Raw genomic sequence first — 26,021 nt, 5'->3', positions numbered from 1 at the left:
ATCGCAATAAAAAAAAGCCCTTACTCAATATTCTATCTTCTCAACATTTGGCCTTCATACAATAAAAATTCCCTCTCTGTTTAGAAGCAGCATAAGGGCGAACTCGCAAAATTCTACGAGTCACACATACATCCATAGACAAAAATAACGGTTCGCCGCATACACTAACGCACGCCAGAGAAGTCTGCACACACACACAAGTGCACATCAATTTTTGCCCTCAGGCGCCCTAAATTTTTGTACATTTCTGCTCCTGGTTTTTTATATCTGCCTTTACTTACCATTAATTAAAAACTATTTTTATATGTACAACTTACCAGCAGACGCCCCTTCGTTGGTATATTTGTGCGAATATTCGCGAATGCATTTTGGACAGCGCAATTGACTGCGCAAATTGTCCACCACAAACTTGCGATCAAAAATATTTATTTCGTCGTCGTCGGCCATCATTTTCTGGTTTTTTATTTTTTATTTTGCTGTTCACACAGCGTGTTTGCTGTGAAACAATTTTTAACTCAAAATGTCGGCGAAACTTCCCCAAAAAAATTAAAGCAACTAAATTGACCGGCTTAACTGAAGTGCGCACAAATATGAGTTGTGAAAACAGTGCTGGAAAAGCGCGCGCTGATCACTACTGGTTCATCTGGCAAATCAGTTGTTCGCGAACTGAAATTAGTATGCTGTTAAGGCGAATGAGAATATTGAATATTAAAAGTATTTACGAATCAAATTAAGTTTACCACCTTTGGATTATATTTTATTTTATATATTTTTCAAAACAAGAAAATAATTGTATGCGTAATATATCATTTTATTGATAATTTTTTATTCAGTTCATCGAGCTAGCACTAGTTCTTAGAACTAAACATCGTGACCATTGAGCTGGCTAGCAAAATTGTGCTAAAAGGAGATAGCCTGTGTTTTGCAACAGCTATTGGGTTTCTTCTAAGCTTAAAAAAAGTTGCAAAGTATTTCTTGGTTTTCTATATTCAAAAGAACAGATGAATTTTAAGTTCCTTTTATATTTTATTGCATTTTACACGACACCAAATTCAAACCAAAACCATTGAAAATTATTTAATAAATGTGTACATTATTTTTTTTTAGCCAAACATGGAGTCCATCAAATTATCTTGGCGCAGCCGTCGATTGGGCTCGTCCTGCTGGAAACGTCGCAGCTCCTCGTATACCTCATCGTCCGTTTCCTATGGGGAATATTTATATTGAGGTTATGTAGAAACTTTTTTATAAATATAAATACATTTGTAATACTTACAAAGATATAACGGCAAATGGGACATGAATTGGCCTGTAAAGGTGCGTATATTTAAGAATTTACATAATGTTTTGTAGATAATATAAATTTTCTCATTTACCTTCTTTAACCACAGCAAAATGCATTCCTCGTGGAACTCATGTTTGCATGGCAAAACTTTGAATTTGGCGCCAGCTTCGGCCGGCTCCTTGCAGACGGAACACTCGAAATCTGGCTTCACCTCGTCGGCTGCAATTTCATGGATGGGCAGCGCGTCTATAGCTCTCTTCGATGCCTCCGGCACTTCGATCTCCATATCGATGCCATTCATTATGGCCAGGACCTGAAGACGTCGATAGTTTCGATCGAAATCGTTAGCGCCCTCCGGTCCCGTGGGCGTATGTCCCAGCTCATCGAAGTAATCGGCCATGGTGCTCGCCGTGCTCTGCAAGGTGTATCAGAATTTGGATAATTTTATATATATACGGAAATATATATTTACGATCTAGGCGGAATAAAACCTTTTTTGAAATGGGTTCGTAGAGCCAAATGCCATTTTATTATTTATATCAATGTCAAATTAAATCGTATACAATTTCTCTCCATTAATGTAAGTACAATAAGTCTTCGACAACATATGTATATATACGATCTATATATAGTTGTCACTGATCTGCGCCTATGGCTTAGTATTTCGTAGCACTAGGAATATTTAAGAGGTCTTTGCATTTAAAATGTGTGTTTTAAGAGCTAGATGTTTAGTTTAAAAGTACTCTCCACTAGTCTAAGATTACAGGCAATACTGGCATATATTGGGAGTGCTACAGACTATAGTTCCTGTTCCGCTTTTACTGTATTTATAAAAAAGGTATCGCAAATTGAGCTGATGATAAAATAGTATCTAAATATTTGTTTAAATGCAGTAAAAAATACTTTAAAAACGAAATAAACTAAATTATATTTTAAAACAACAAATTGTAAAAGCAATAAGAATTCATATTTTTTTCCAAAATAAATTATACTAAATTAAAATATAAATATATATGTATATTTTAAAATTTTTAAATATTCCTTTTTTTTAATAAAAAAATATTGATTTTGGAAAGAGAAATCTAAAAATAAAGTTGAGATGGCTTATAAATATTGTTAAAATTTCAAGTGCTGATTTTTTTTTTATAATTTAAAAACTAATATTGTTCCCAATACTTAAAACATATTTCAAATTTCCAATATCTAAAAAAAATCCCTTTTGAAAGAAAAAAACACAAAATAAATTTGTTGTTCTCATCATATCTTTTCATATTTTTTTTTCGATTTTTTCATTTTTTTTTTTTTTTTTACTATAAGTATGTGGTTTAATATTCATTATAATTATGGTATATATATGTGTGTATATATATAGGTTTTACTGTACTTCATGAACAATTAAATACAATCTTTAGCAGACAAAATATTACTAACGCTAATTGGTAATTATTTAGCTGTTATCGAAACAACTGTACTTCATCGAACAATATTATTTAAGATTTAATGGGGGCAAAAGGGATAAGAAAAAAAAAATAAAACTTGAGCTTAAACTAGAGAATAAATTAAAAGATTCCCGTAAATCGGGTTTAAATAGTAGCCGCTACAAATGTACATATATTATATATATATATATGGATATATATCTATACATATATGATTTTGTAGGGTTTGTAATATATAGTATATATATATCTGTTTTCTATATATGCAGAAACAATAACGAATAAGTACACGATTTTCGATTTAGCTTGGATGCTGCGACTAACTACGGCAGGTATTTCTTATTTTTTTTTTTTCGGGAGGTAGGACTGCAAAAGAGGGTTCTATGAAGTAATTACAATGCGCAGAGCGAAAGAGATAGAGATAGTGAGGGAGACAGAGGGATACAGTTAGATAGAGAGTGAGTGAGATAGTGAGAGCGAAAGAGACAGATACAAATAGCTAGTATGATAGTATAGGCATATATAATTTCTATAGTAAACGAACGGCTTGCGTTTTTCTTTTCTTTTCTCTCCGATCTATAACTAGCATTAGCATTTACAGTTATAGTCTAGTTTCTAGTCTATATAGCTAAAAGCGGCGCAGGCAACATAACGGTAGATGACCGTAGGGGAGGACATTAAGGTGGATATGTGACCGTATCCTAGTCCGTTATGGATATCTGCGCATAGCCCACAAGCGAGCGTTCGTCGGGCGTCTCGCCCGGCTGTACGCCGGAACTCAGCTGGAACGTTATTGTCTTCATCGTGTCGGATTGGGCAATCAGCTGATCCAGATGCACGGCCATCGGTTGTGTGTCCAGGGCGTCCACCAGGCCCGCATCCACCAGTTCCGTGGCAATACCCTCTGCCGTATCCTTGCCGACGGCAAACTCGAAACGGATATCGTGCAGTTCCCGTCGCAGGTTGCGCATGCGCAACACCAGATTCACGGGTGGCGCCTCGCCGGCCGCTTCGCTGGGCAGCGGCATTTGGGCCACACCAGCGGCCAGCTCCTGGGCGGCACCAGCAGCAGTTGCAGAAGCGGATGCGGGAGCAGGTGCAGCGCCACCTGGCGTCATTGTAGTCGAGGATAGGCTGCGTGTTATATCGGGCGTTGTCTCATCCCGATCGCTGTCCGAGGAGTCGGCGCGTTCGAGTCGATTGATCGGACGATCCTCGGACTCGGAATCCGATGAGGGATTCTTGCGTCCGCCAGTGCCGCTGGCATTGTCCTCCTCCTCACTGGACCACACCCATTCGCCGGTGACCGTGCGATGCAATCGGCCCGAGGCGCCCGGCTGACGTTTGGCTGCCTTGTGGACGCGTGTCTCCATGCTGGGGCCGGACTGGAGCAGGGTTTGTGTTAGATATTTACGATCCTTGGCCTTCTTGAAGAAGGCATGCTTGAGCAGCTCGCTGGCAGTCGGACGCTTCGATGGCTCCTTTTGCAGGCACTCAACGATCATCTTACGGAATGTCTTGCCATAGGCCTTATACTGATCCTTGTCCTCGGCGCCCGTATCCAAGGTGGGCGGCTCATTCTGAAGCGTCAGCATGAGGACCTTCATCGGTGGATATTTGTGATACGGCGCCGTGCCCGTGGCCATCTCAATGGCCGTAATGCCAAACGACCAGATGTCCGCCTTGAAATCATAGCCATGATCCTGTTCCATCACCTCCGGTGCCATCCAGCACGGTGTGCCCACAAAGGTGTGCCGCACCTTCTGCCGGGACAGATCCCGGCCGGTGGCCAGCCAGGCGCTGACACCAAAGTCAGCGATTTGTATGGTGCCATCGTCACCGATGAGTATGTTGCCCGCCTTGATGTCCCGATGGATCTGTCCATTCGAATGGAAGTACTCCAGGCCCTTGAGTACCTCCTTGAGCACGGTGGCAATCGTTGCCTCATCGAAAACGCCCTGCTTGCAGTTGGACGTCCGCATCTTATGCTTGATAATGTCCAGCAGGGAGCCACCCTCGAGCAGGCGCAGCACCAGCCACAGCTCCTCGCGCACCACAAACGATGTGTGATAGGTGACGACGTTCTCGTGATTGCACGAGGACATCGCCTGGATCTCCTTGAGCAGCTCGTCCATCGAGGTGTTCCACTTCTCCAGATTGATGCGCTTGATGGCGCACTTCTCGTTCTTCGGTATGCAGTAGGCGCCATGCACCACCGCCGTGGCGCCCACACCAATCACATCCCTCAGCTCGTAATCGTCCTTGGAGTTGGGCCAGGGCTGTTTCTCTGGCGCCGTGGCGCCCAATCCAGCTGCAGCCGTTGCAGCTGCTGTTGCTGCAACATTGTTGCTGGACAGCGTGGCAGGTATGGAAGTCATGCTCTTGACGGCGTGCGGGGGCGGTGTTCCGGGACGCTTGCTGCGACTGAGTTGCGGTTGTTGCAGAATCGCCGGCTGGCTCTGTGAACGCTGTGTCGCTTGTCGCTTGGGTTGCTTGGCTATAACAGCAACGCCCGACTTGATTAGCTTCTGTCTCTGCTCTCTCCTCTGCTCGGACTGTTGCCCAAACTCAGTGTTGCCTTGACTCTGGCTCGCTGTGGCACTGGGCTGTTGTTGCACGTTGTAGCTGACCGAACTGGCGCTGTGTGTCAGCTGATGTGAATCTGTTTCCGCCGGCTGCTGCTGATCCGCCGACTCCTGCTGTTGCTGCTCCGTTTGTTCCCTCTTGCCAAAGCAGTCAAAGATACGGTTCTTTTCACCGTTTGAATCTTCAGTTACTTTGATACAATTGTTGTTGTTGTTGTTGTTGCTAATGTAGTTGCTGTTGTTGTTGTTGTTGTTGTTGGCGAAGTTTGCAACTTCTGCAATAGAGCAAAAGAGAAAGAGTTACGTATAATAGTGGAGCACCTTGGTACCAGAAAATGCGAAGCAATTTAAGGTAAAAATATTCCTACATCAATATTGATTGATTGGAAATGATCAATTGATTATTTTAACATGCATTTGAAAGCGTTACAAATTTATTCATTTGAAATCCACGCGCAAATGTGAAAAACCGGTGAAAGTCTACGAGTTTCCAAAGGGATACATCAACACATCAACTGATTGATTGGTTGACTAATTTACATTTAGCATGCATTACAATTGGTGAAATGGGGTTTTAAGTTTTCGGAAGGAAGACACTTTTAAAGGGATACATCTATACATCAACTGCTTGATTGATCTAATACTATTATCATGCATATAAAGGCCTTAAAATCGCATATTAATCAATCAATATCCTTATACGGAATAGGCAAAGAGTAGAAGAATTATGGGTTTCTAAGGGAGAATAAGTAATATGATTGACAACAAATGTGTCAATGGGGAGAATAAAACTTTAATATTCTAAGGGAATACTTATTAACGAACTTTATATATATCATAAAGTTATTTAAATATTTTATTTTATTTTATTTTTTTTTTTTTTTCAAACTAACTTGAAAATTTTTGAGTAGAAATGGCTGATTGAAAGAGTGATTGAAGGAGTCTGCAATAGACTAAGTAACTAATATCAAAGTTCAGTCAGTTTATCAAGTGTAATTAAAAGCCCCTAATTCACATATTAAAGTGAAAAATAGGTGATAATAATATAAATAAATATATGTATTTCTATATAACATTATTATAAAAATAAACCAAAATCAACTAGTAGGTTTTTAAAAAATCAAATATTACAGAAACTTTAATTTGAATTACAAAACTCTCAACTGTGCCCACTGTGCGAACTCTTACAAGTACAGCTGAGCGGCGCATTTGATTTCTTTTATTTTGGCTAAAAAATATGGGGCCGAGAGGGAATTTACTTGCACTCGCAGCCGCTCATAAAGTAAACAAAGTGTTTACACCCAGCAGCACATGCCGCCGCCACACACAAACATAGACGCACACACACACACATACATACATACATACAGCTGAGAAGACCTGCTGCCCTGCTAATGACTGATAAATAGAGTAAAGGCACAAATTTTTCCACAACCAGGCAAACTGATAAGCGCTGTGTACATACATACATACATACATACATACATATATTTTGAATTTTTATGAATCAACTGCAGTTAAGTAAGAGCGTGCTCACAATTCTGGACGCTGACTGTACAACAGTAGCGGCAAATAGAGTGCGCACTGTGTACACTTACTCTCTTTACAATTAAATCTCTCTCTCTCTCTCTCTGTTTCCATCTATCCCTCTCTTCGTTGCGATGATCCGTTGTAGCATAAAAATTGACGCTCGACGCAATCAGTTTGGACTTTGCGGAGGTGTGCGAGGGACCAATGACCGCATTCAGTTATTTTTAGATCACCGCAACAACAACAACGAAGTGTAGAAAGTGCAATTAAGTATTCAGTTAACTGTTTATATTAAACATGGAAAGAGTTTTGCGCTCTTGCTCGGGCAGTTGCAACTGTTTTTTTTTTTTTTTTTTTTTTTTTTAATTTAATAACAGTTAGCTGGAAGAGAGCAGGTTGCTTTTTCTCTTTAAAGGGAGTGGACTGTATCTGTAGTTACGATGGGCTAATATCTAACGAAATAATAATAACAATAAAAGTATTTTTTATCTAGAACGCGCCATTATTGATAGTGTCAAAAATAAAGACGATTCCAATTTCGAACTAACGGAAACCATTTGCCGAATTTCGCCATAATGAGAATAGCAAATAAAATGCTCGAAAGCTATAAAAACAATATGTTTACACAACAAACAATGGGGTGGCAGGAAAGGGGGCTGAAGGGTGCTCTCGTACAGGAAATATATATGTATTATGTATGTACATATGTAAATATTTGTTTCTTGTTGCTTTGGATAAAGCCAAGCACTTGAGCGATGGTATTGACGCCTTTATGTGCATGCTAATTTAAGCGGAATCTCGCGATGAAGGAAAAAAACGAACTTTTTTAAAATAGCAACTAGACAAAACAAAATAAAAATAAAATCGAAGAGCCGAAAGCAAACGTTGCCAGGCGCCGCTAACTAAAATTCACAATGAATCAACATTAGAATCGCACGTTAGCCAAGCAGCTGATGGGTTGAGTGGGCGGTGTTGGAGGGAGGGGCATACCGCTCGCACGATCATGTGAAAATGATAAGCAGCGCGTTGTGTCACACGACCGCGCAAAGGAAATTGTCTCGATGGGCGGCGATCACAAGAGTTCAATTAGTTTCGATTAAGGCCCTGCATTTCGCATTTTTATTGATTTCACGCAAAAGAAATCAAAACAATTTACGCAAAACTATGATGATTTCTTCATTGCTACGGTAATTACATTTTGCAGTAGATGCGCCTTCTTTCTCTCTCTCTCTCTCTCTGTCAATATATCTCTGTTCGTCTCATACACACGATGGACGATCGACGTTGGCAGCAAAACGCACGCGCGCGTTTTTTTTCTTCTCGTTCGTACTTTTGGTTCGTTTTGCTTTACGCTTTGGGTATCGCTTCGCTCGACGCGATATCGACGCGTTTGTATTCAACGCCGCACAACAACTGAGCGTATGTTGGCGCAGCCCGAAGCGGAATAGCCCCCAAAAGGCGAAGCGTGGAAACGTCAGCGCCAACGTCAGCAGCAGCAGCAGCAACAGCAGCAGCAGCAGACAGCAACGGCAACAGCAACAACGCGTAACAAGTGTGTAAAGAGACGAGTGTAGAGGCAACAGGCAAAAAGAAGAAAACAACAACAACGTACATTAGAACTACAAAAATAAATGTATTGAGCAAATATCAACAGCTAGGCAGAAAGAAGCGGGGATGGGTGGTGGGTTTGTTTTACAGTGCACTGAGAGCGTAAGAATGAGAGAGGGATACGATAAAGTTGCACAGTGGAACACATAATCCCAATTAGGAAACAAAAAATAAATAAATCAAAACAGATAAAAATAAATTAAGCATTATGTGGCCAATAATAATTTGCTATTTATCAATAACTTAACTTTAAATATTTCCTATAAATGTTGTTTATTATTGTTTAATATTTTTGTTTATATGGTTTTATTTTGTGACTTTTTTGTATTAAAGTGAATATATTAATTAAGTTCCAATTGAAATTTTTCGTAGAGCATTTATAATTCGTATATATGAAGTATATAAAGATGTTCCATTTGGCTAGCGGCTTGTATCTTTTCTATACATTGTACTAGATTTTTTATCAACGCAACAACAACAACAATATCATAAGCAACGTTTTTATTTTTTTTTTACATATATAACAAACGAATACAATTAGCAACAGTGGAGCTCCAAAAAGTGGAGCATAGAGAAAAAGACAATATATTCACATAGCTATAACCCACAATAACCTCCATTCCCTTGATATACACACACATATATACATATACGTACATACATTGAGCTCTCGGTAAATACGTTTTGTATCTACATACGTAGAAAGAACCGTCATGGAAAATTCGTGAATCGCGTTGCTTGGCTGGCTAATGATTTAGTTCCCATGTCTCTAGCATATGGCATAGACGCATTTCTCTGACGTTCGCTAAAAATGTATTATATATATACATACATATTAATAAGTATATACATATTTGAATTATCTTTATCCACATTTATTTAGAGTCCAAATTTTCGCCACAAGGCGTTAAATACTGTGCAGCTTTATGCGCCCTCATCGACTTACATATCAAAATAAAAATTCGCACGCAAGAAAACATTTCTCATCTCACTGCGTGCGATTCTATTTATAGAAGAGTTCACCACTTCATGGTTTTGCATATCATTTCCAATGCAACACGCGTAAGGTGGGCAGGGGAATGGTGGAACTGTGGAACGGTAAATGGGATCGTGATTGGCTAGCTGACAATTGCTGTCAGTGTGAGTGTGATTGCATGGGTGTGTGCGTGCGTGGTGTGCGTATAAGCGATATGCGTGCCAGTTGCTTGACTGCGTGTGTGTGCCTGTGTATGTGTGTGTGTGTGTGTGTATGTATGTGTTTGTTGTGGCTGCGGCGTCAACACATTTTGCGTTTATTGCACTTTGCATTCGCAAATATGTATTTATGAGGTTTCTATTTTTAGACAAGGCATTTCATTCTGTACGATCTTTATAATTTCAATATTGACACATTAATGGGCTGCGATCGGTGTGCACAGTGCTTGAACTCTTTATGGGAATTGCACTTTGTATTTATATTTACTTGATCGATATGCAAATATTATGGATAGCGCCATTTTTAATTGAATATTGATCTAGTGAGATCGTATCTTTATAGGATGGGATTGACGTTTACATTTTCTTATTCTAGATTCTAGTTCTAATTCCATTCATAGTAATTTATTAAAATATCTGGGTTTACCAATCGTAAAGTTTAGTCGTATACCTTTATATCTCTCATCTTGGGTATTGAAAACTTAAGTATAAATTACTGATAAGTTTTCTGTATTTCTATGTTTAAAATTGAAAATATCTTGTCTTTGGTGTCTTAGACTTATAAATTTGTGTTCAATTTTTATTTTCTTAAATAAATTGTGTATTCTATTTATAAGCCCAGTTGTTGACATTTCAAGTTTTCAACGTTTAGCATGAAGATTAATTGATATTTTGCATTGCATTCGCTTAACATTTCGTTGATAAATTATCTACAAGCTGAAAATTAAAATCTCAAAACAAATCTCAATTTTTATTTTCGTAACAGCTAAAAATATAAACAAACTTGAGAGATATCATCTAAGTCGGTCAATATTTAGTATAGATATTAGAACAAGATTTAGAAAGACAACTAAAAGTGACCTTAATCAATTATATATATTTAATGTAATCTATATACTAAAATAAAATATATAGTTTCTATCGAATTCTAGTTTTCTGACCTTATATGACAATGCAACATGAAAGCTCTGTCAGTTATGCATGCACAAGTATGGATATTGTTGTTGACGAATATGCTCTTTCAAACACTATGTTGAGTATATTTATTCGTTTCTCATTGAGAAACTCACAACTTCTATATGTCTAATAATTTTGAAATGAGTACGAAGTAGTTGCTAATACTCTAATATATAAACCAGAACATTGCAGACGGGCGTTACCAATTCAGTATACTCATTCACGGCCCAATCGCTTTACGCTTTAACGGTTCGCCACACATCCGAAGGGCGCTAACATATCCGCCTATATTTGTATATTAATGACTTCATAGTTCCGGTAACTGAAAACTTGATTTTCAAATTCGAAAATCTTGGTTTTTATAATTTTATATATTTTATAAGTATAAGGGGGTTTATATAAGTAAATATATGTGAAAAAATTTGCATATCTCTATTTCCAGTATCGTTGAAATGGATAGCGGTCATACAGATACACGGACGAACGGGCAGACAGCTAGAGGGACATTGCACAAAACCAATACACTCATTTATTTTTCGTGAATGAGTATAAAAAAGAGCAGTTCAACATGACTTTAAAGAATTATATTTATAGTTTTAATTAAACTTTGAACGAGCTTTAATTAGTTAGTTGATCTTAATGTTAGTTTTAATTGTTTTATTATAAACTTATTTGTACAAGTTAATGAATCATTTATTGTTAAAAGCATTAGAGTCATAAAATTGAAAAATACAATTATATATTAGGTAAATATTCATTAAATTTTAAATATCTTAATTGGGAATCTTTAGGAAAGCCCCATTGTTTCACATAAATCAAAAATTATTTAAATGTAAATTTCATAAAAAAATAAACAAAACATTTTCACTAAATCTCATAAAATTGAGCATTTGCATTTGATCAAACTTTGTCTGGCTTACGAATGATAAATTGCACGAAATTTTAAGTCCCATCTAAGATAAGTATTGAAATAATAGTTTACATGTATTTTTAATGTTCTACTTTTATGTTCGGCACTTGGCACACTTTTTAAATATTAATGATATTTATTTTCACCCACTTTGCTTGAGGCAGATCATATTTAAGAACTGCATTTTGACAGCTTTCAATCACGAATTTATCGTCCGATTTTTTTTTTTATTTTTTTTAGAATTTTGTGACACTTGTTAAGACCGAGACTTGAGACTAACTGCGCCGTGTGGCATTTGAGATGGCTATTGAAAGCGATCTGATACGATCGCTGATTGAAATTGAGGCCGCAAGCGCCAGTCGCGTGCAATTTAGAAAAAACACACGAAAAAATTGCATTCGCAGCGCTTGATTAGTCGGTCGATCGGACGCCTGGTCGGTCGATCGGTCTGTCTGTCGCTCCTCCAGCGTGAAAATCACAAATTCGACTGAACTCCACAAATCGTTGTAATCAAACATTTTAAATGAACATTTCGTTAAGCAATAAACAACAATAAAAAATTAAATGAGCGCTACAAATGGCGGAACACGACGGCAGCGTCGATTGCGACGAATTCTACAAAAGCACAAAAAACAAGTACCCTAGTCGATAGTGAACGACTACCAGATACCCTGAATCATGAGCCGAACAACTGTTTTTACCTCAACAATTGGAAAGTTTGAAGTCTGTTTGTGGCTTAGAGAGATCTTTAAATATTCAGAATTTCCAGAGAATGGCTCGTAAAACTTTGGCGAATACGCTCGAACCAAGAGTTGGGAAATGGCCTAGATGTACTCAAGATTTATCTATGAAAAGAGCAAAGAGTTATCAAGATGATTTAGTAGTATATAAATGTTATTCAAATCAAGCTTTACAGTTCTTATAAAAATTCTATATGGGCAGAAAGTTGAATGGGGCTGGGTTAGATGAGTCAGGTCTTCCAGTTCTTATAGACAAAGTGAGCTAGATTGGCAAGGCTGTCTCAAGAATATTCAATATATAGAAGGTATCCCATGGTCTAGGTCACGCCTACTTCCAGTGCTTAAATATAGAGTTTCAACCGAAACATCATACCCTGCCTACTCATATTCAATGTTTGCAGGGTGTAACAAAAAAAAGTGCGAATTTTTTACCGCCTACATTGGGTATACGAGTGTGAGTGTGTATACGTATGTGAGTGCTATGCGTTAGCTACTCGTATTTCGTATGATTCCTATTCCTTCAACGACTACTACAGCCACAAAGTCAGTCATAGGTAGTTCGTATATCAGTGGGTGGATTTAGTGGTGGTTTTCACTGTCGAAATTTAAATTCCTTGACTTTTTGGCTTTGATTGAAAATTAAAATTAATTAGTTTTGATTTATTGACATGATTATTAATTATTATTTTTCTAACATTTGTGGGCGCTGCTTTTGACTCTTTTCAGGGACTTTAGAATGAATAACTTTTGTTCGTGGAAAACCCATTTTATTCGTAGGTACATAAAATATAAAACATATGTAAATATGTGAGTTAATACAATGGCAAATTGTGAAATTGAATAAACTTTGGAATATAAATTCTAAAGAGAATCTACAAAAACCTTTTTAAAATAATAATAATAATACAAAAATTGTAATTAGCGTAGTCTTTAAATCTAAATTGGCATTCATTAAAATCAAATTTAATATGCATTAAAATCTAATTTCATCTTCATTCAAATTTTGACATTTAACAAAAGCATATACCTACATATATAAATTTATATATATACTTATATATTGTTTGTTTTACGAAATTTTTATAATGGTTCTACAGTAAATGTAATTATATTTCAACATTGGGAATACATATCTAAAACTTTTTGTATGGTTTCATCTATGGTCTGCCTTTCACATGCCTTTCCATAGTGTATTCTATTTATTTATCTTACTTTTAAATAGTTAGGATCTTTGTGCAGCCCTGGTCTAAATACGTTTTAATTTTTGTATTTGCTCAAGAATTAGCAACTATTTTGTGGTTTTCTTTCTAAGTTGCGTAGTTATTATTAGTTCTAACAATTTGCATGCTGCCTTCAAGATATTTTTAAATTTATTCAGTTGCTTTCCCTCTTTTATTTTATTTTTTAAGCATGTCTATTAACATATCGAGCTTTATAAGATATGTATTACTTGAAATGTGTGAAATTTTGACAAACGGATTGACAACAGTAATACAGATACTGTGTCTATAGTGAACTTTTTTATGTCCACCCGCAACACGAGTCAAGTGATCAAAATTTATTGTAAAACTTAGCACTTGCGGGGAGAAAATAAGTAAACAGGTTGATTTCGAGCATAACCGACTGCGTAATGCTCGTTCAGGGTGATCAAATCGATTGCTGCTTGGATTTGCCTTTAATCATATGAACTGGAGGAGATATCAAACCCCTTCCTAAATCTGAAATGTATTAAAAATTTTCTGTTAATTTGTAGAGAAACTTAATCGTAGGACAATTGTTAGGATTCCATATGAATCACTATGAAAATATAGAATTTATCCACTTGATATTTCTTCAGTGGATTTACCTATATATCTAGAGTTCCAATTCCTAATTGCATAGCTTCACAAGCAGCCTTCATTCCGTCAGCTGTGGTAAGCCTATATACTCTCTTTCACTTTCAGATTCAAGTATAAACATTTCAATACGCAAACAATTAACGCCTGATTTTATATCACGTGTGTAGGCGGGTTAAAATGTGTTGCAAAAGTCTGCAAGGTTTTAACGACTCTCTCTGTCTTGGTCCTCCCCTCTCTGTCTGGGTCTCTCTTTCTTGATGGGTTGGCAAATATCTATTTTATGCATATCATTAACGGGGCATTAGCACATTGTAAAACGCCCCAGCAAGGAAACTATGAATGGCCGCAACGAAACGAGCCGATTTCAACGTGAATGAAAGACACATATATTGTATATATAATAGTACAACCGACAAGTATCCAACTAAAACAAATGGAACTAGAGATGTGTATATACGGGCGCCATGCAAATATCACTGAGTAGGGTATTTAGATTTCAATATGAATTTTGTAACGATATAGCTCTTTGAGTTAAGGATGTAGTCATATCTGTCTTCATCCTATATAAGATATACATTTTATTTTACATTACATTTTATCTAGTTTGGAAAAGTCCCTAATCTTAATATAGGTATTTTCGGTATTTCATTTATGATCATGGCATGATTAACAAACTTTTCCTCAAAATTCGGCAAAGATTTCTACATATATATTGTAAATTCTTTAATATCTAGGGTATACAACTTTTCACATACCCAAAAATAGTTCTACCTTGTCAGATTGTATTTTAGTATCTCTAGTATTTAGAAAACAGACTGAAATCTTAGACATAGAGAGTACGTTTAATAAATTATAAATATGCCTCGAGTGTCAGTTCATATTTATGTGAAACATGTTTCGTATGCTCGGTTCAATATGGATTTGGCTATGTTATGAAGCATTTTGGCCAAGGCAAGGACAAGCGTCTATTGCTCTCTGGAAAGGTGTGCAAAATATTGCAATATGCCAAAAATGATTTCGATATATATAGAATATATATGTTTAATTTTGATGAATGGGTTGCCTTGAGTATTAGTGAGGTTATATCAGTTGAATGAACTTTTAATATAGTCGGAAGTAACGTATAATTACGGCCATTAGGTGCATATACTCGACTGAAACAAGCAAAAATCTTTAGTGCCCGTTGAATGTGAGCTTTAAGCATGAGAAAATACATTTACATATAGATAATTAACTTTGATCAATAAACAAAACTATAGTACGGAGATCGTTAGCAAATTGAGCAATTAAAATTTTTTTTTAATTTTGCAATTAAATTATAGTTAAGTCAACTGAATGCCTTAAACAAATAAGGTTTCTCTTTTATTTTTTAAGATCGATTTTTTAGCATGTATGTAGGGGGGATAATCTGATGGAATAGATCTTTCGGAATATTTGTATGAGACAGAGGAGTAGGAGATAGAGAGAGAATGAGAGGGTCCCTCCATAGACATAGAGGCAAACAGAGAGAATGAGGGGCAAATAGACAGAAGGAGAGGGAGAGATGGAGAGAGAGGAATAGTGAGAGTGAGAGTGAGAGAGACAATGTGAGATAGAGAGAGGTAGAGCTGTAAAGATGGAGAGCGAGATAGAGAGGGAGAGAGAGAGAGACTGACAGACGGACCGAAAGACAGAGAGAATGAAAGAAAGAATGCAGAAATATTAGAAAGAGGCAGCACTACCAAAGAGAAGTTTTAATTAATTATATTTAAAATATTCCAATGTAATAACAAAATGATACCGCCCCTCGTACTCTCTCTTAAGTTACTGGGTATATCAACTAATGAATTATAAATTTCTATTGCTTTACTAATCTCCTCTCATACTACACAAATCTTCTATAATTTATTCAACCAGCAGGAATTTCAGCCCACTGACCTTGTCGCAAATCCCTAGAATATTATGTTTTGTATATATTCAGAAAGCGAACAATACGAGAAAAAAAACTTCGGACCGAGTCACGTACACTTTTATTTTTTTTTTTTTAGCAATTTTCAGATGCGCACGACATTTTCCTCAATATGCAAATAATGATTAAACAAAACAAAATACACAATAAAAAGGCAAAGCCAAGCAACAAGTAAAATATTTGCGCGCTTGATGACAATGACTAAAAATAGCCCAACAATTGAAATGTCGTTCCATATAAAATCAAGCTGCCTTTTGTATTTATTGTTATAGTAGTAGTAGTAGTTGTTGTTGTTTGTCGTTTTATTGTTGCTAAATTTAAAACGCAGCAAGTGAGTGGGCAAACGGGCCACCACCATCGACCAGGAAACATGCAGCATCCATTAAAAGGGAAAACAAACTAAACTGATTGCATAATACCCGTTCAAGATTCTAGAATTAAATATCTATGAATCTTTTTCAAGATCATTTGAAAGTAAAGCCAAAAACTTGGGTTTGCCATTACTAGAATCCATTGCTAAAGGAAATGAAGCTAAACTGACTGCATAATACTCGTTCATTAATCAAGTATCTATAGACCTCTCAGTAGAGCTACTCAAAATTAATGACAAATTAAAAAAAATATCTAATTTTAGCCTTAATTAATAAAGAAGAGTCAAATTTGACTGCTCAAATCTCGCTTAAGATCTTAAAATAATAAACTTTAATTTTATCTATATAGCTATCCGTAGATCAGCTCAAAAGTAAATCCAAAGTCAACTCGATTTACTAATTCTAGCTTCTAAATTGTGTAAACTTTTCGTTTTTAATTGGGAACCCGCCCACAAAGGAGGCGTGCACTAAAATTACTCTTAGATGATCTATAGACAATCAGAACAGCAAGTCAGTGGGCTTTGCTGAGCTTTTAAACATTGAGTTATATTTAAGCTGCCACGCCTCCATAAACAAAGCTAAGTATATAAACTCAATATTTTTATCGCACATTCCTGCATACGAATTTTCTATTTCCCTAACTACCATAAATCCATAAATTTAAATGCTAAATATAGTAATTTTCAATTCAGCACGCTTAAAAAAAAAATAGCCTAAAGTGTTAAGAAATATTTAAACACGTCTAAATGTCTCAAATTTCTAGGCAGTACTATTAACAGACAGACTAATCGACGTATACACTCAACATTATATGAAAACGAATATACTCGTTTTACACTTTGTGGACGAGCATTTGCAATGCGACCAGAATGTCAATAAAATGCTGTGCGAATGTATTTCAGGGATTGACCCTGCAGAAATGGAAATCTACAGGCGCACAACAGTAACTGTAATAATAATAACTACACACGCACACACACACAGTCTCACACACTCACACAAGTTCAAAGTCAAAACTTAATGCGAAATGTCAGTGGAAAAAAATTGGGGGCGCCCACAAATTGACTGAGATAAAGCTGAAAGATAATGACGATGATGATTATGTGTATTTCATGATGACGATGACGCTTATGATAATGTTGTTTATAATGTTGATCATTAGCTGGGTCGATCATTATGTCGATTTCTTGTTGTTGTTGTTGTTTTTCTGCTTAGCCAAGCATGCAAACGAATTAAAATTAGGAAGGCGGGGCCGCATGGCAAAAATTTAATTAAAACGGGCGCACTCGAAGTAGTAGATATACATACATATGTATAGATATAGATAGATGCATATACAGTGAAAGCTCAATTGAACGAACATTTTGAAAGCTCTGTCATAAGTTTAGTATTTGATCATGTTCTTATCTATATCTATATCTATATCTATATCTATATCTATATCTATATCTATATCTATATCTATATCTATATCTATATCTATATCTATATCTATATCTATATCTATATCTATATCTATATCTATATCTATATCTATATCTATATCTATATCTATATCTATATCTATATCTATATCTATATCTATATCTATATCTATATCTGTATCTATTAATATGAATATTTTTAGTAACAATAATTCAAAGCTATAGAGCTTTAAAAATAGTGAAAGAACTTAATAGAATTTTAATAATAAATTGAGTAATCAAATTTCATCATCGAAATTTGTTAATTATTCACACTTTCCTTAATAAACATTTGTCTGCTCTAATTCAGAAATTTTAAAAGTAATTCCCTCAGTTCCTATCAAACCTTTACTATATTTGATGTTTTTTATAAATTAGCGATTGGCACAGTGAGCACTAACAGTGTGCGCTTGACTGAAATGGCCACACACACGATTTCCGCGTGTTTACATGCTGTCAATTACGTGACCCACTGCCCACTGCCCCACCGATCGACCGACCAACTGAGCCACCCGCTCACAGCAATTTTTTTTCTGCTGCTCCCCATTGGGATTATTTCCAATTTAATCACGATTTCAGATTACAATTTAGATTCGCAATTTGTAAATTGTAAATTGCAATTAGTTTAATTAATGCATTCTGTCTACGCGTCGAGTTGAGCAAAGCGCGTCTGCCTCGAAATCATTTCAATGTCGATGACTAATGCGATCGAGCACGAACACGATTCTCTCGATTTCTATAATCCAAATATATATAAATATATTTATATTTGAAAGTTGTGTGATTAATGATTTTTTTTTAAGTATATATACTTTATTTGTAAATAATATATACTAAAATGAAAATCTTACCAACTTGTCCTGTGAAATCTGAAAGCATAATGTAAAATATGAAATTATTTATTTATATATTTGTAATTAGGTTCTTATAAAATATATACAGATATGGACGACGCTACGCAAGGAATTTGTGAACAAAAAAAGTTTTTTTTTTTTTTTTTTTTGCCTAGGCTTTTCGAAGATTGGAAGAAATATTGTTAAAGGTAGATATTATTTGATAGGGTTTGCTTTGAATGGAACCAAATAGATAACCAAGAAACCAAAAATTAATTTCCAATAAACAAATTTGAGTCACTTCTGGATCGAATTCCGTTTTCCATTATAATATCAAAACATGAAGCTCATATTTAAAAAGTAAAATATAAATAATTACTTAAAAATAAAAAATAAATATAATAATAAGAAAGAAATGCATGTATTATTGTATGTATTATTTTTCTGTTTTTCGAAATCTTTTTATTGCAGCTCAACCATATACTACCCAACTTTTGTAAAGCATATTTTTAGGTTCAGCTAAAATGTCTTTAACTCATTTACATATTTCTAGACTCTTACACTTTTAATTATATTCCAAGCTTAATACGTTAGCCAACCTAATATACTCATTCTGTAAATCTTTTACGTGGGCAAAACGACTAAACGGCGCCACTCAAAATGCATTTGACATGCACCGATGGCCACGAAAAATCTTTCTATTAAATCTAGCGCGTCACCTGTTGCCATAAATTGTTGGCCGGCCCTTGGCGCGGCGACAGTGTGGCAAGCACCTGATGAAAAATTTGACAACTGTGCGGCGAGAGAAGTTTATTAGCCAGCGAGCAACTTAAATTAACAAAAGTAAATAACTGCACACTTGGGCACTAAATATATTTGAAACGTTTTGCTTTTAATTGGCGATTTGTTAGAACCTGCCTTTTGGCAGCTGAACGGACTACAATTTGGTTAAAATATATTCTAATGACGTCTTTAGTCAAAGCAGTTGACGTTGAATGACACGTTGAATCTGTTGAAAAGCGGATAAAGTATTTTTGTATTTTTTTTTTTTTTTTGCTAAGGTCTTTAAGAGATAAGACAAAGTCTGGACGACTGATAAAACATATTAATGAGTTAAGATAGTAAAGTCCGGTTGTCTATCCATATAAGCCTAGCCGTGTCATACTTCACAATCATTGAAAGTCATTCACAGTAATTTGTAATATTAAGTAAATTCTCATAATGAAAGACAGTGAATAATAAAAGTATTTCCTCGTCAACTTCTTCCTTTCTACCTTCCTCAATGTGCCATGAGACAAATATTGGTATTGCTCATGTCTCACATGTTCGTTGGGCTAGTCAACAAACCTCTATTGGAAAACTTTGCAAGGCTTGGTCAAAGCCAAAACGACATTAGCCTCATTCCCAAATAATTGTTGAGTCAGAAATTTCAGGGTGTGTAACTGAAGACAACCAAAATTAGCATAGAGAAAAATGCTGAATAAAATCCTATCGTTAAACACAATCTCATTTATTGATTTCTAATTGGCCCATAGGGGGTGGAAAAGTATTTCTATGGGCGGTAAACATTTATATATCAATTAACTTGAATATCTATATCAAATAAAACGTAACATGGAAAATACATTTACCTCTAGTTACGAGGTGTAATTGCAGTATTTTTGTATGTAATAAGTCCAAAGTATTAATTCTTTCAGTTTTTGTAGGGGTATATCGGATTATCTTATAAATTTGTCTTCATTACAGAAATCTAAACTTGTTATCCCTAGTTGAAATAGTTTTCAAGTGCTTGAAATAACCAGACTAAATATAATAAATATAAACATCAGTTAGGAAATGAGATAATATCAAAAGCTAAAAATGATATTGAAAGACATATAATCGTATTAGAATATCTAATGATTTTTAATATAATAAATATATGAAGATCTTTTTAAATATAAAATATAATATAAAGTCGCAAGCTTTTGTGGTTTTCGAGCGCTTCACGAACATAGAAACGTACAGGTGACAGGCAGAAGTTTATATATAATCCGTATCACTAGCCAAGTGGAATCTGATCGTGCCAACTAGTCATTCTGATGGAGAATATATAATCTTCTGTCTGTTAGTCATTTTCAATGTCCATCTTTTAGTATTAAGTTTGAAATCTATAACAGGAATAACTATGATAATTTTTAAAGAATACATCAAGTTTCGGTGATTAAGTACGATCAAGTATTTCTAGACACTTGATGGACAGGCATATTAGGCAATTGCATGAGTCGGCTATATATCTATAAGTATATATTGCTCAATAAATCGTGATAGACAATTGCTATACGCACACTTGACTTTTAGTTTTGCAGTTAATTGTTGAGAATTTGAGATATTTTTGTTTACGCTTTCGGACACGTAGTTGAGCAGTTGCTTGACAGCTGCAGGCTTAAGCATGTGTCATAAATTATAAATACATATAAATACATATTTCTATATATATATGGGTTTATGCTCAACACGCTGCATATTAAAAATGCTTGAAACGATAATAACAACAAATGGAGAAATGGGCGAAATGGGCAAAAAGCAATCAGCAAATAAACATACGATGTGGATGGCACGTGCTGTAAAATCCATTAAAATATGAATTTTTGTGACTACAACAACAACAACAACAGAAACAACAAATAGCCAACGATGACGGAGCAGACAAAACAGAGCGTATTAAATATGAAATCTTTGCGGATGACCAAATGACATGCAGGACAAACAAATTGCGCATAAATTTATAGCCCAACTGTGTCGGACTACACCAAATAAATAAATTTACCAAATGTGAGTGATGCACTCAGCTCTCAGCTCTCTAAAATGGTCAACTGGGTGGTGGGTGGTCAATGGGCTGTTATGCAACTACCTGCACAGGTAATTCCAATTAGCTAGCAAATAGTTTTCGCTCTAAATATTTGAATAGCAAGTTTTCAGAAGCCTCGAACAATAAAATGAATTGTAAGTCACGCGCACAAAATGCACTGCAGGTAAATGTATTTTTGAATAGAGCTTTAGAAACATTTCTTGAATTTAAGTTAGCCTCTGAATAGTTTTAACATGTATATGCACTTGGTTACTTTAGCTATAGACCGATACACATATCCAGCATATATCGAAGATAAGTTTGTAGTCTCCAAATATTTCTTACATAATATACATTAAATATATATATAAAAGTATATTTTATATGTCATATAAAAACAAGTAAGAAAGCTCTAGTCGAGACTACTCGACTACGAGATCCCCTGAACCCTTGGAGCAATACCTATTTCAATAATTTTTCGCGTCTTACAGCTTACACAAGAAACACGCACACACACACACACACGCGCACGCACGCACGCACACACAGGCATACATACACATACACACACATACATACACACATACACACACACACACATACACAAACAATTACATACATATACACACACACAAGCATAAACACGCATGGGCGGCAGTGAGCGCTTACTATGAGAACTTAATTGCTTAATAACTTTTTTGTGGACGTACGATCATCATGAAACTTTCAGATTATGATTATGACATGGATATGCATGTAATTGCCAAAGCACAAGTCTCTAGTATTTGAAATACGCTTTTTACAAAAGTGAGGGTGAGGGGGTGAATTTAGAGGTGGGGGTAAATTTTAACAAAAACCGAAATTGTATAAATTGCATATAGGCATACATAAAAAATTTGGAGACTCTAGCAATAAAGGTGTAGAAGATATAATTTTATAACTGGTTTTCGATAAGGTTTTTTATCGATAAAAAAAGATCGGGATGAGTTATCGATTTTTAATGATAAACTTGATATGCGCGCTGTAATTACGAACATTTAAAAAAAAATTGAAGTCTCTAGCTCTTATATCTTCTGAAATCGACGCGTTCATACATACGGACAGACGGACAGACGGACGGACGGACAGACGGACAGAACGGACAGACGGACAGACGGACAGACAGACGGACAGGGGCCAAATCAACTCAGCTCGTCGCCCTGATCAAGAATATATATACTTTATGGGGTCTGCCACGCCTCCTTCTGCCTGTTACATACATTTCAACAAAACCATTATACCCTGATTTCCCATTGAAAATGGGTTCAGGGTATAAATATAATATTGAGCCCGTATTAATTAAGAAACAACAGATCTTGACTGTATACATATCATGAACTCCTTTTCAATTTGTATTATAATATGGTTTAATTTAAAGTAAATATTGCTCATTTTGCTATTTCTTGACTCAAATCCATTTAATCGTGATATGATTAATTCTTTTAGTATTTCAAATAAATATATAAATCTTAAAAAAAGATCAAATGAAAAAATATGAATTTGGTAAACAAATTATTTTTCTAAAAATATGATCAAAATAAAATAAAAAATTATTTGAAAAAAAATATATAATATATATTGTATATAAAATCAATTAAAAATTTTCTGAATTTAAGCGCAAAAAAAAAAAACATAAAAAATTAAAAAGGAAAGGAAAAATTTATAATCGCAAAATTATCATATATACAGTATTAATACATATTTAAAATAAATTTGTAAATCTCAAAATTTTATTCTTAATTAGTCGTAAAGATACATATATAAATGAAACATCAGCAATAATACAATATATGTATGTATGTACATATATATTATAGATGTAGGGCATTAGTTAATCGCATTTGCTGTTCAATTCAATTGCCGCTCGACTTTGGGGAATTTTCACGTTTGCTGCTCGTAATCACGCAGCGCCAAGCGGCTTATAAGTTGCATGATGCAGCCCTGCAGGGCTGCTGCTGCAGCAGCTTTCAGATTTAAGCTGTTGCATTTATTTATGTCTTTTCTCTTTTTATACCCTGAACCCATTTTCAATGGGGAATCAGGGTATAATGGTTTTGTTGAAATGTATGTAACAGGCAGAAGGAGGCGTGGCAGACCCCACAAAGTATATATATTCTTGATCAGGGCGACGAGCTGAGTTGATTTGGCCCTGTCCGTCTGTCTGTCCGTCTGTCCGTCTGTCCGTCTGTCCGTCTGTCCGTCCGTCCGTCTGTCCGTATGTATGAACGCGTCGATTTCAGAAGATATAAGAGTTAGAGACTTCAAATTTTTTTAAATGTTCGTAATTACAGCGCGCATATCAAGTTTATCATTAAAAATCGATAACTCATCCCGATCTTTTTTATCGATAAAAAACCTTATCGAAAACCAGTTATAAAATTATATCTTCTACACCTTTATTGCTAGAGTCTCAAAATTTTTTAGGTATGCCTATATGCAATTTATACAATTTCGGTTTTTGTTAAAATTTACCCCCCACCCTTAAATTCACCCCCCTCACCCTCACTTTTGTAAAAAGCTTATTTCAAATACTAGAGACTTGTGCTTTGGCAATTACATGCATATCCATGTCATAATCATAATCTGAAAGTTTCATGAAGATCGTACGTCCACAAAAAAGTTATTAAGCAATTAAGTTCTCATAGTAAGCGCTCACTGCCGCCCATGCGTGTTTATGCTTGTGTGTGTATATGTATGTTATTGTTTGTGTATGTGTGTGTGTGTGTGTATGTGTGTATGTATGTGTGTGTATGTATGCCTGTGTGTGCGTGCGTGTGTGCGTGTGTGTGTGTGTGTGTGCGTGTTTCTTGTGTAAGCTGAAAGACGCGAAAAATTATTGAAATAGCTATTACTCCAAGGGTTCAGGGGATCTCGTAGTCGAGTAGTCTCGACTAGAGCTTTCTTACTTGTTTTTATAATTATTGGCGCCCTTTAATCAATGGCAATGGCAATGGAAACGAGCGTGTGTGCTCGGAGCGTGACCAAAGTACAATGGACCGCGACGAGTGCAATAAACAATAACAAGTCGAAAATATAAGTGCAACAAATCAATCAAGAGCAAAGCAGGCGACAGACCAAAAGAGCGAGAGCGAGAGAGGGAGATAGGGAGCAGCACGTGGTGGCAGTGCGGCGTCAGTCACATGAGCAACTACAACAACAACAGCAACAACAACAGCAACAACAACTATCAGCATCTCGAGCATAATTGTGTCTGCGGATGCGACTAATTGTAACTGTAAACGCAAATTGGCAGCCAATAGAAATTAAGAGGTGGCGAGCGCTTAAGTCGTATCTGAGTACGTGTGTGCGTGTGAGAGAGTGTGGTTTGAGAAGGGGGTGGTTTGTGGAGTAGTGTTGATCGATTGAATTAGCGGGCATTGCTCAAATCACAACGGAATGAAGAAACAGGAGAGCAACAACCATTTAGGCGCGTGGCAATGTGTGAAATAGAAAAATAATATATGGGAATGAAACAGACTGAGAGCGGGTAAGGGAAGGGGGTATGGCATTTGACATTTCAGTTTAAGCATGGCCAAGTTCACAATTGTTTACAATTAACCTTCAAATAGCAGTGTGAGAAAATTAACCTTAGTGACGAATTAAGGCACAAAGCAAAATATGAAGAGCAAGAACAACAACAAACGATGCGCACTACGACACAATGCAGGCAATAAAAACCATAATACGCTAAATTTGTTATTGCATAATGAACGTACCAAGCGCATTCTCGTTCTTTTTCTCTCTCGCACACATACGCTGTCGCAAATGCAAATTTCAATAGCGCGGGAACAGGGCAGTGAACAGCTGAGCGGCACAGCTGCTGCCGATGGCGGTAGCACCCACAAGTCGCCAGCGTTGGTGAAATGCATAGAAAGCAAAATGCGACTAATTGAAACTAGTTGTCGGACTGTGGCTGTAACGTAACGTCGTCCATTTGAAGTTCGTATCAATTAAGGAAATGCTGCAATTCAATCAATTGCTAATGCATGACCGTGCCTAAGCTATGGGGACGCCACTGTTGTTGCTTTGCACGCGCGTTCCAATTCCAAATGACACGCATAACCTCACACAACTACAAGCGCATTCACTGAGTCACCCATGCAAGAGTGCCGCTTCACAGTTTAGCAATGTATGTATGTGTGTGTTCGCTCTCTCTCACTTACTCTCTGTCTCTTGCTCTCTCCGTCTCCCTATGACAACAAGCCGGTATTTCGTTTTCATATTATTACCGCAACGAATGAAAAGCTTAAAAGGCAAACCCAAATGAAATATCTACATACATATGATAAAAACCGACAAACAGACAAGAACCAGTTACTCAGATTGAAATAAGCCAGTAAAAACAGAGAGAAGAAAACAACTAAATATTTAAAAAAAACCAACCTGTTTTCCCTTTGTTTCTCCGAAAGCCGCACAGTCGGCAAAATCGATTAAAACCCAATAGGATTCTT

The 26,021-nt window shown here is 36.0% G+C and overlaps 3 protein-coding genes across 6 annotated transcripts in view; all 3 read right to left on the bottom strand.

The window, feature by feature from the left end:
- Positions 1–604, bottom strand: part of LOC6572854 — a 68,058-nt gene extending 67,454 nt beyond the window's left edge. The window contains exon 1 of one of the 2 annotated variants that reach the window (XM_032728002.2): positions 318–604. In XM_032728002.2, the coding sequence (XP_032583893.1) occupies positions 318–450 (133 nt within the window). In that variant the 5' untranslated portion in view covers positions 451–604. The remainder of the gene's footprint in view (positions 1–317) is intronic. The other variant, XM_001998924.4, reaches the window with a different exon arrangement.
- A 402-nt stretch (positions 605–1,006) lies between these two features.
- On the bottom strand, positions 1,007–26,019 carry LOC6572862 (E3 ubiquitin-protein ligase RNF181 homolog). Of its 2 annotated transcripts, XM_001998931.3 has the most exons (5): positions 25,954–26,019; positions 18,720–18,737; positions 1,377–1,700; positions 1,277–1,309; positions 1,007–1,205 (listed from the first exon to the last, which is right to left on the bottom strand). In XM_001998931.3, the coding sequence occupies exons 3-5, from the start codon at positions 1,683–1,685 to the stop codon at positions 1,104–1,106; spliced, it is 444 nt and encodes a 147-aa protein (XP_001998967.1). In that variant the 5' UTR covers positions 1,686–1,700; positions 18,720–18,737; positions 25,954–26,019; the 3' UTR covers positions 1,007–1,103. The 2 variants fall into 2 exon arrangements, with proteins under 2 accessions (XP_001998967.1, XP_043863117.1); XM_044007182.1 differs by lacking the exons at positions 18,720–18,737; positions 25,954–26,019 and adding an exon at positions 1,758–2,163.
- On the bottom strand, positions 2,627–26,021 carry LOC6572863 (serine/threonine-protein kinase OSR1). 2 transcript variants are annotated; one of them, XM_015166625.3, is made up of 3 exons: positions 25,954–26,021; positions 18,720–18,737; positions 2,627–5,584 (listed from the first exon to the last, which is right to left on the bottom strand). In XM_015166625.3, the coding sequence occupies exon 3, from the start codon at positions 5,100–5,102 to the stop codon at positions 3,426–3,428; it is 1,677 nt and encodes a 558-aa protein (XP_015022111.2). In that variant the 5' UTR covers positions 5,103–5,584; positions 18,720–18,737; positions 25,954–26,021; the 3' UTR covers positions 2,627–3,425. The 2 variants fall into 2 exon arrangements, with proteins under 2 accessions (XP_015022111.2, XP_043863115.1); XM_044007180.1 differs by lacking the exons at positions 18,720–18,737; positions 25,954–26,021 and adding an exon at positions 11,659–11,947.

The sequence above is a fragment of the Drosophila mojavensis genome, unplaced genomic scaffold (genome assembly GCF_018153725.1).
Source record: "Drosophila mojavensis isolate 15081-1352.22 unplaced genomic scaffold, ASM1815372v1 contig_16, whole genome shotgun sequence".
Lineage (NCBI taxonomy): Eukaryota > Metazoa > Arthropoda > Insecta > Diptera > Drosophilidae > Drosophila > Drosophila mojavensis.
The sequence above is the reverse complement of the archived record's forward strand: the minus strand, read 5'-3'. Positions and strand labels throughout refer to the sequence as shown.

What these genes read in the sequence shown, in the direction of transcription:
- LOC6572863 (XM_044007180.1), bottom strand. Translation starts at nt 11,692, where the DNA reads ATGCAGTTCTTAAATATGATCTGCCTCAAGCAAA. An exon ending in TATGATCTGCCTCAAGCAAA is followed by an intron (nt 5,585 to 11,658) that starts GTGGGTGAAAAT and finishes GCTCTATTGCAG; the next exon opens with AAGTTGCAAACTTCGCCAAC.
- LOC6572862 (XM_001998931.3), bottom strand. Translation starts at nt 1,685, where the DNA reads ATGGCCGATTACTTCGATGAGCTGGGACATACGCCCACGGGACCGGAG. An exon ending in TTTTGCTGTGGTTAAAGAAG is followed by an intron (nt 1,310 to 1,376) that starts GTAAATGAGAAA and finishes GCACCTTTACAG; the next exon opens with GCCAATTCATGTCCCATTTG. An exon ending in CCATTTGCCGTTATATCTTT is followed by an intron (nt 1,206 to 1,276) that starts GTAAGTATTACA and finishes TATTCCCCATAG; the next exon opens with GAAACGGACGATGAGGTATA.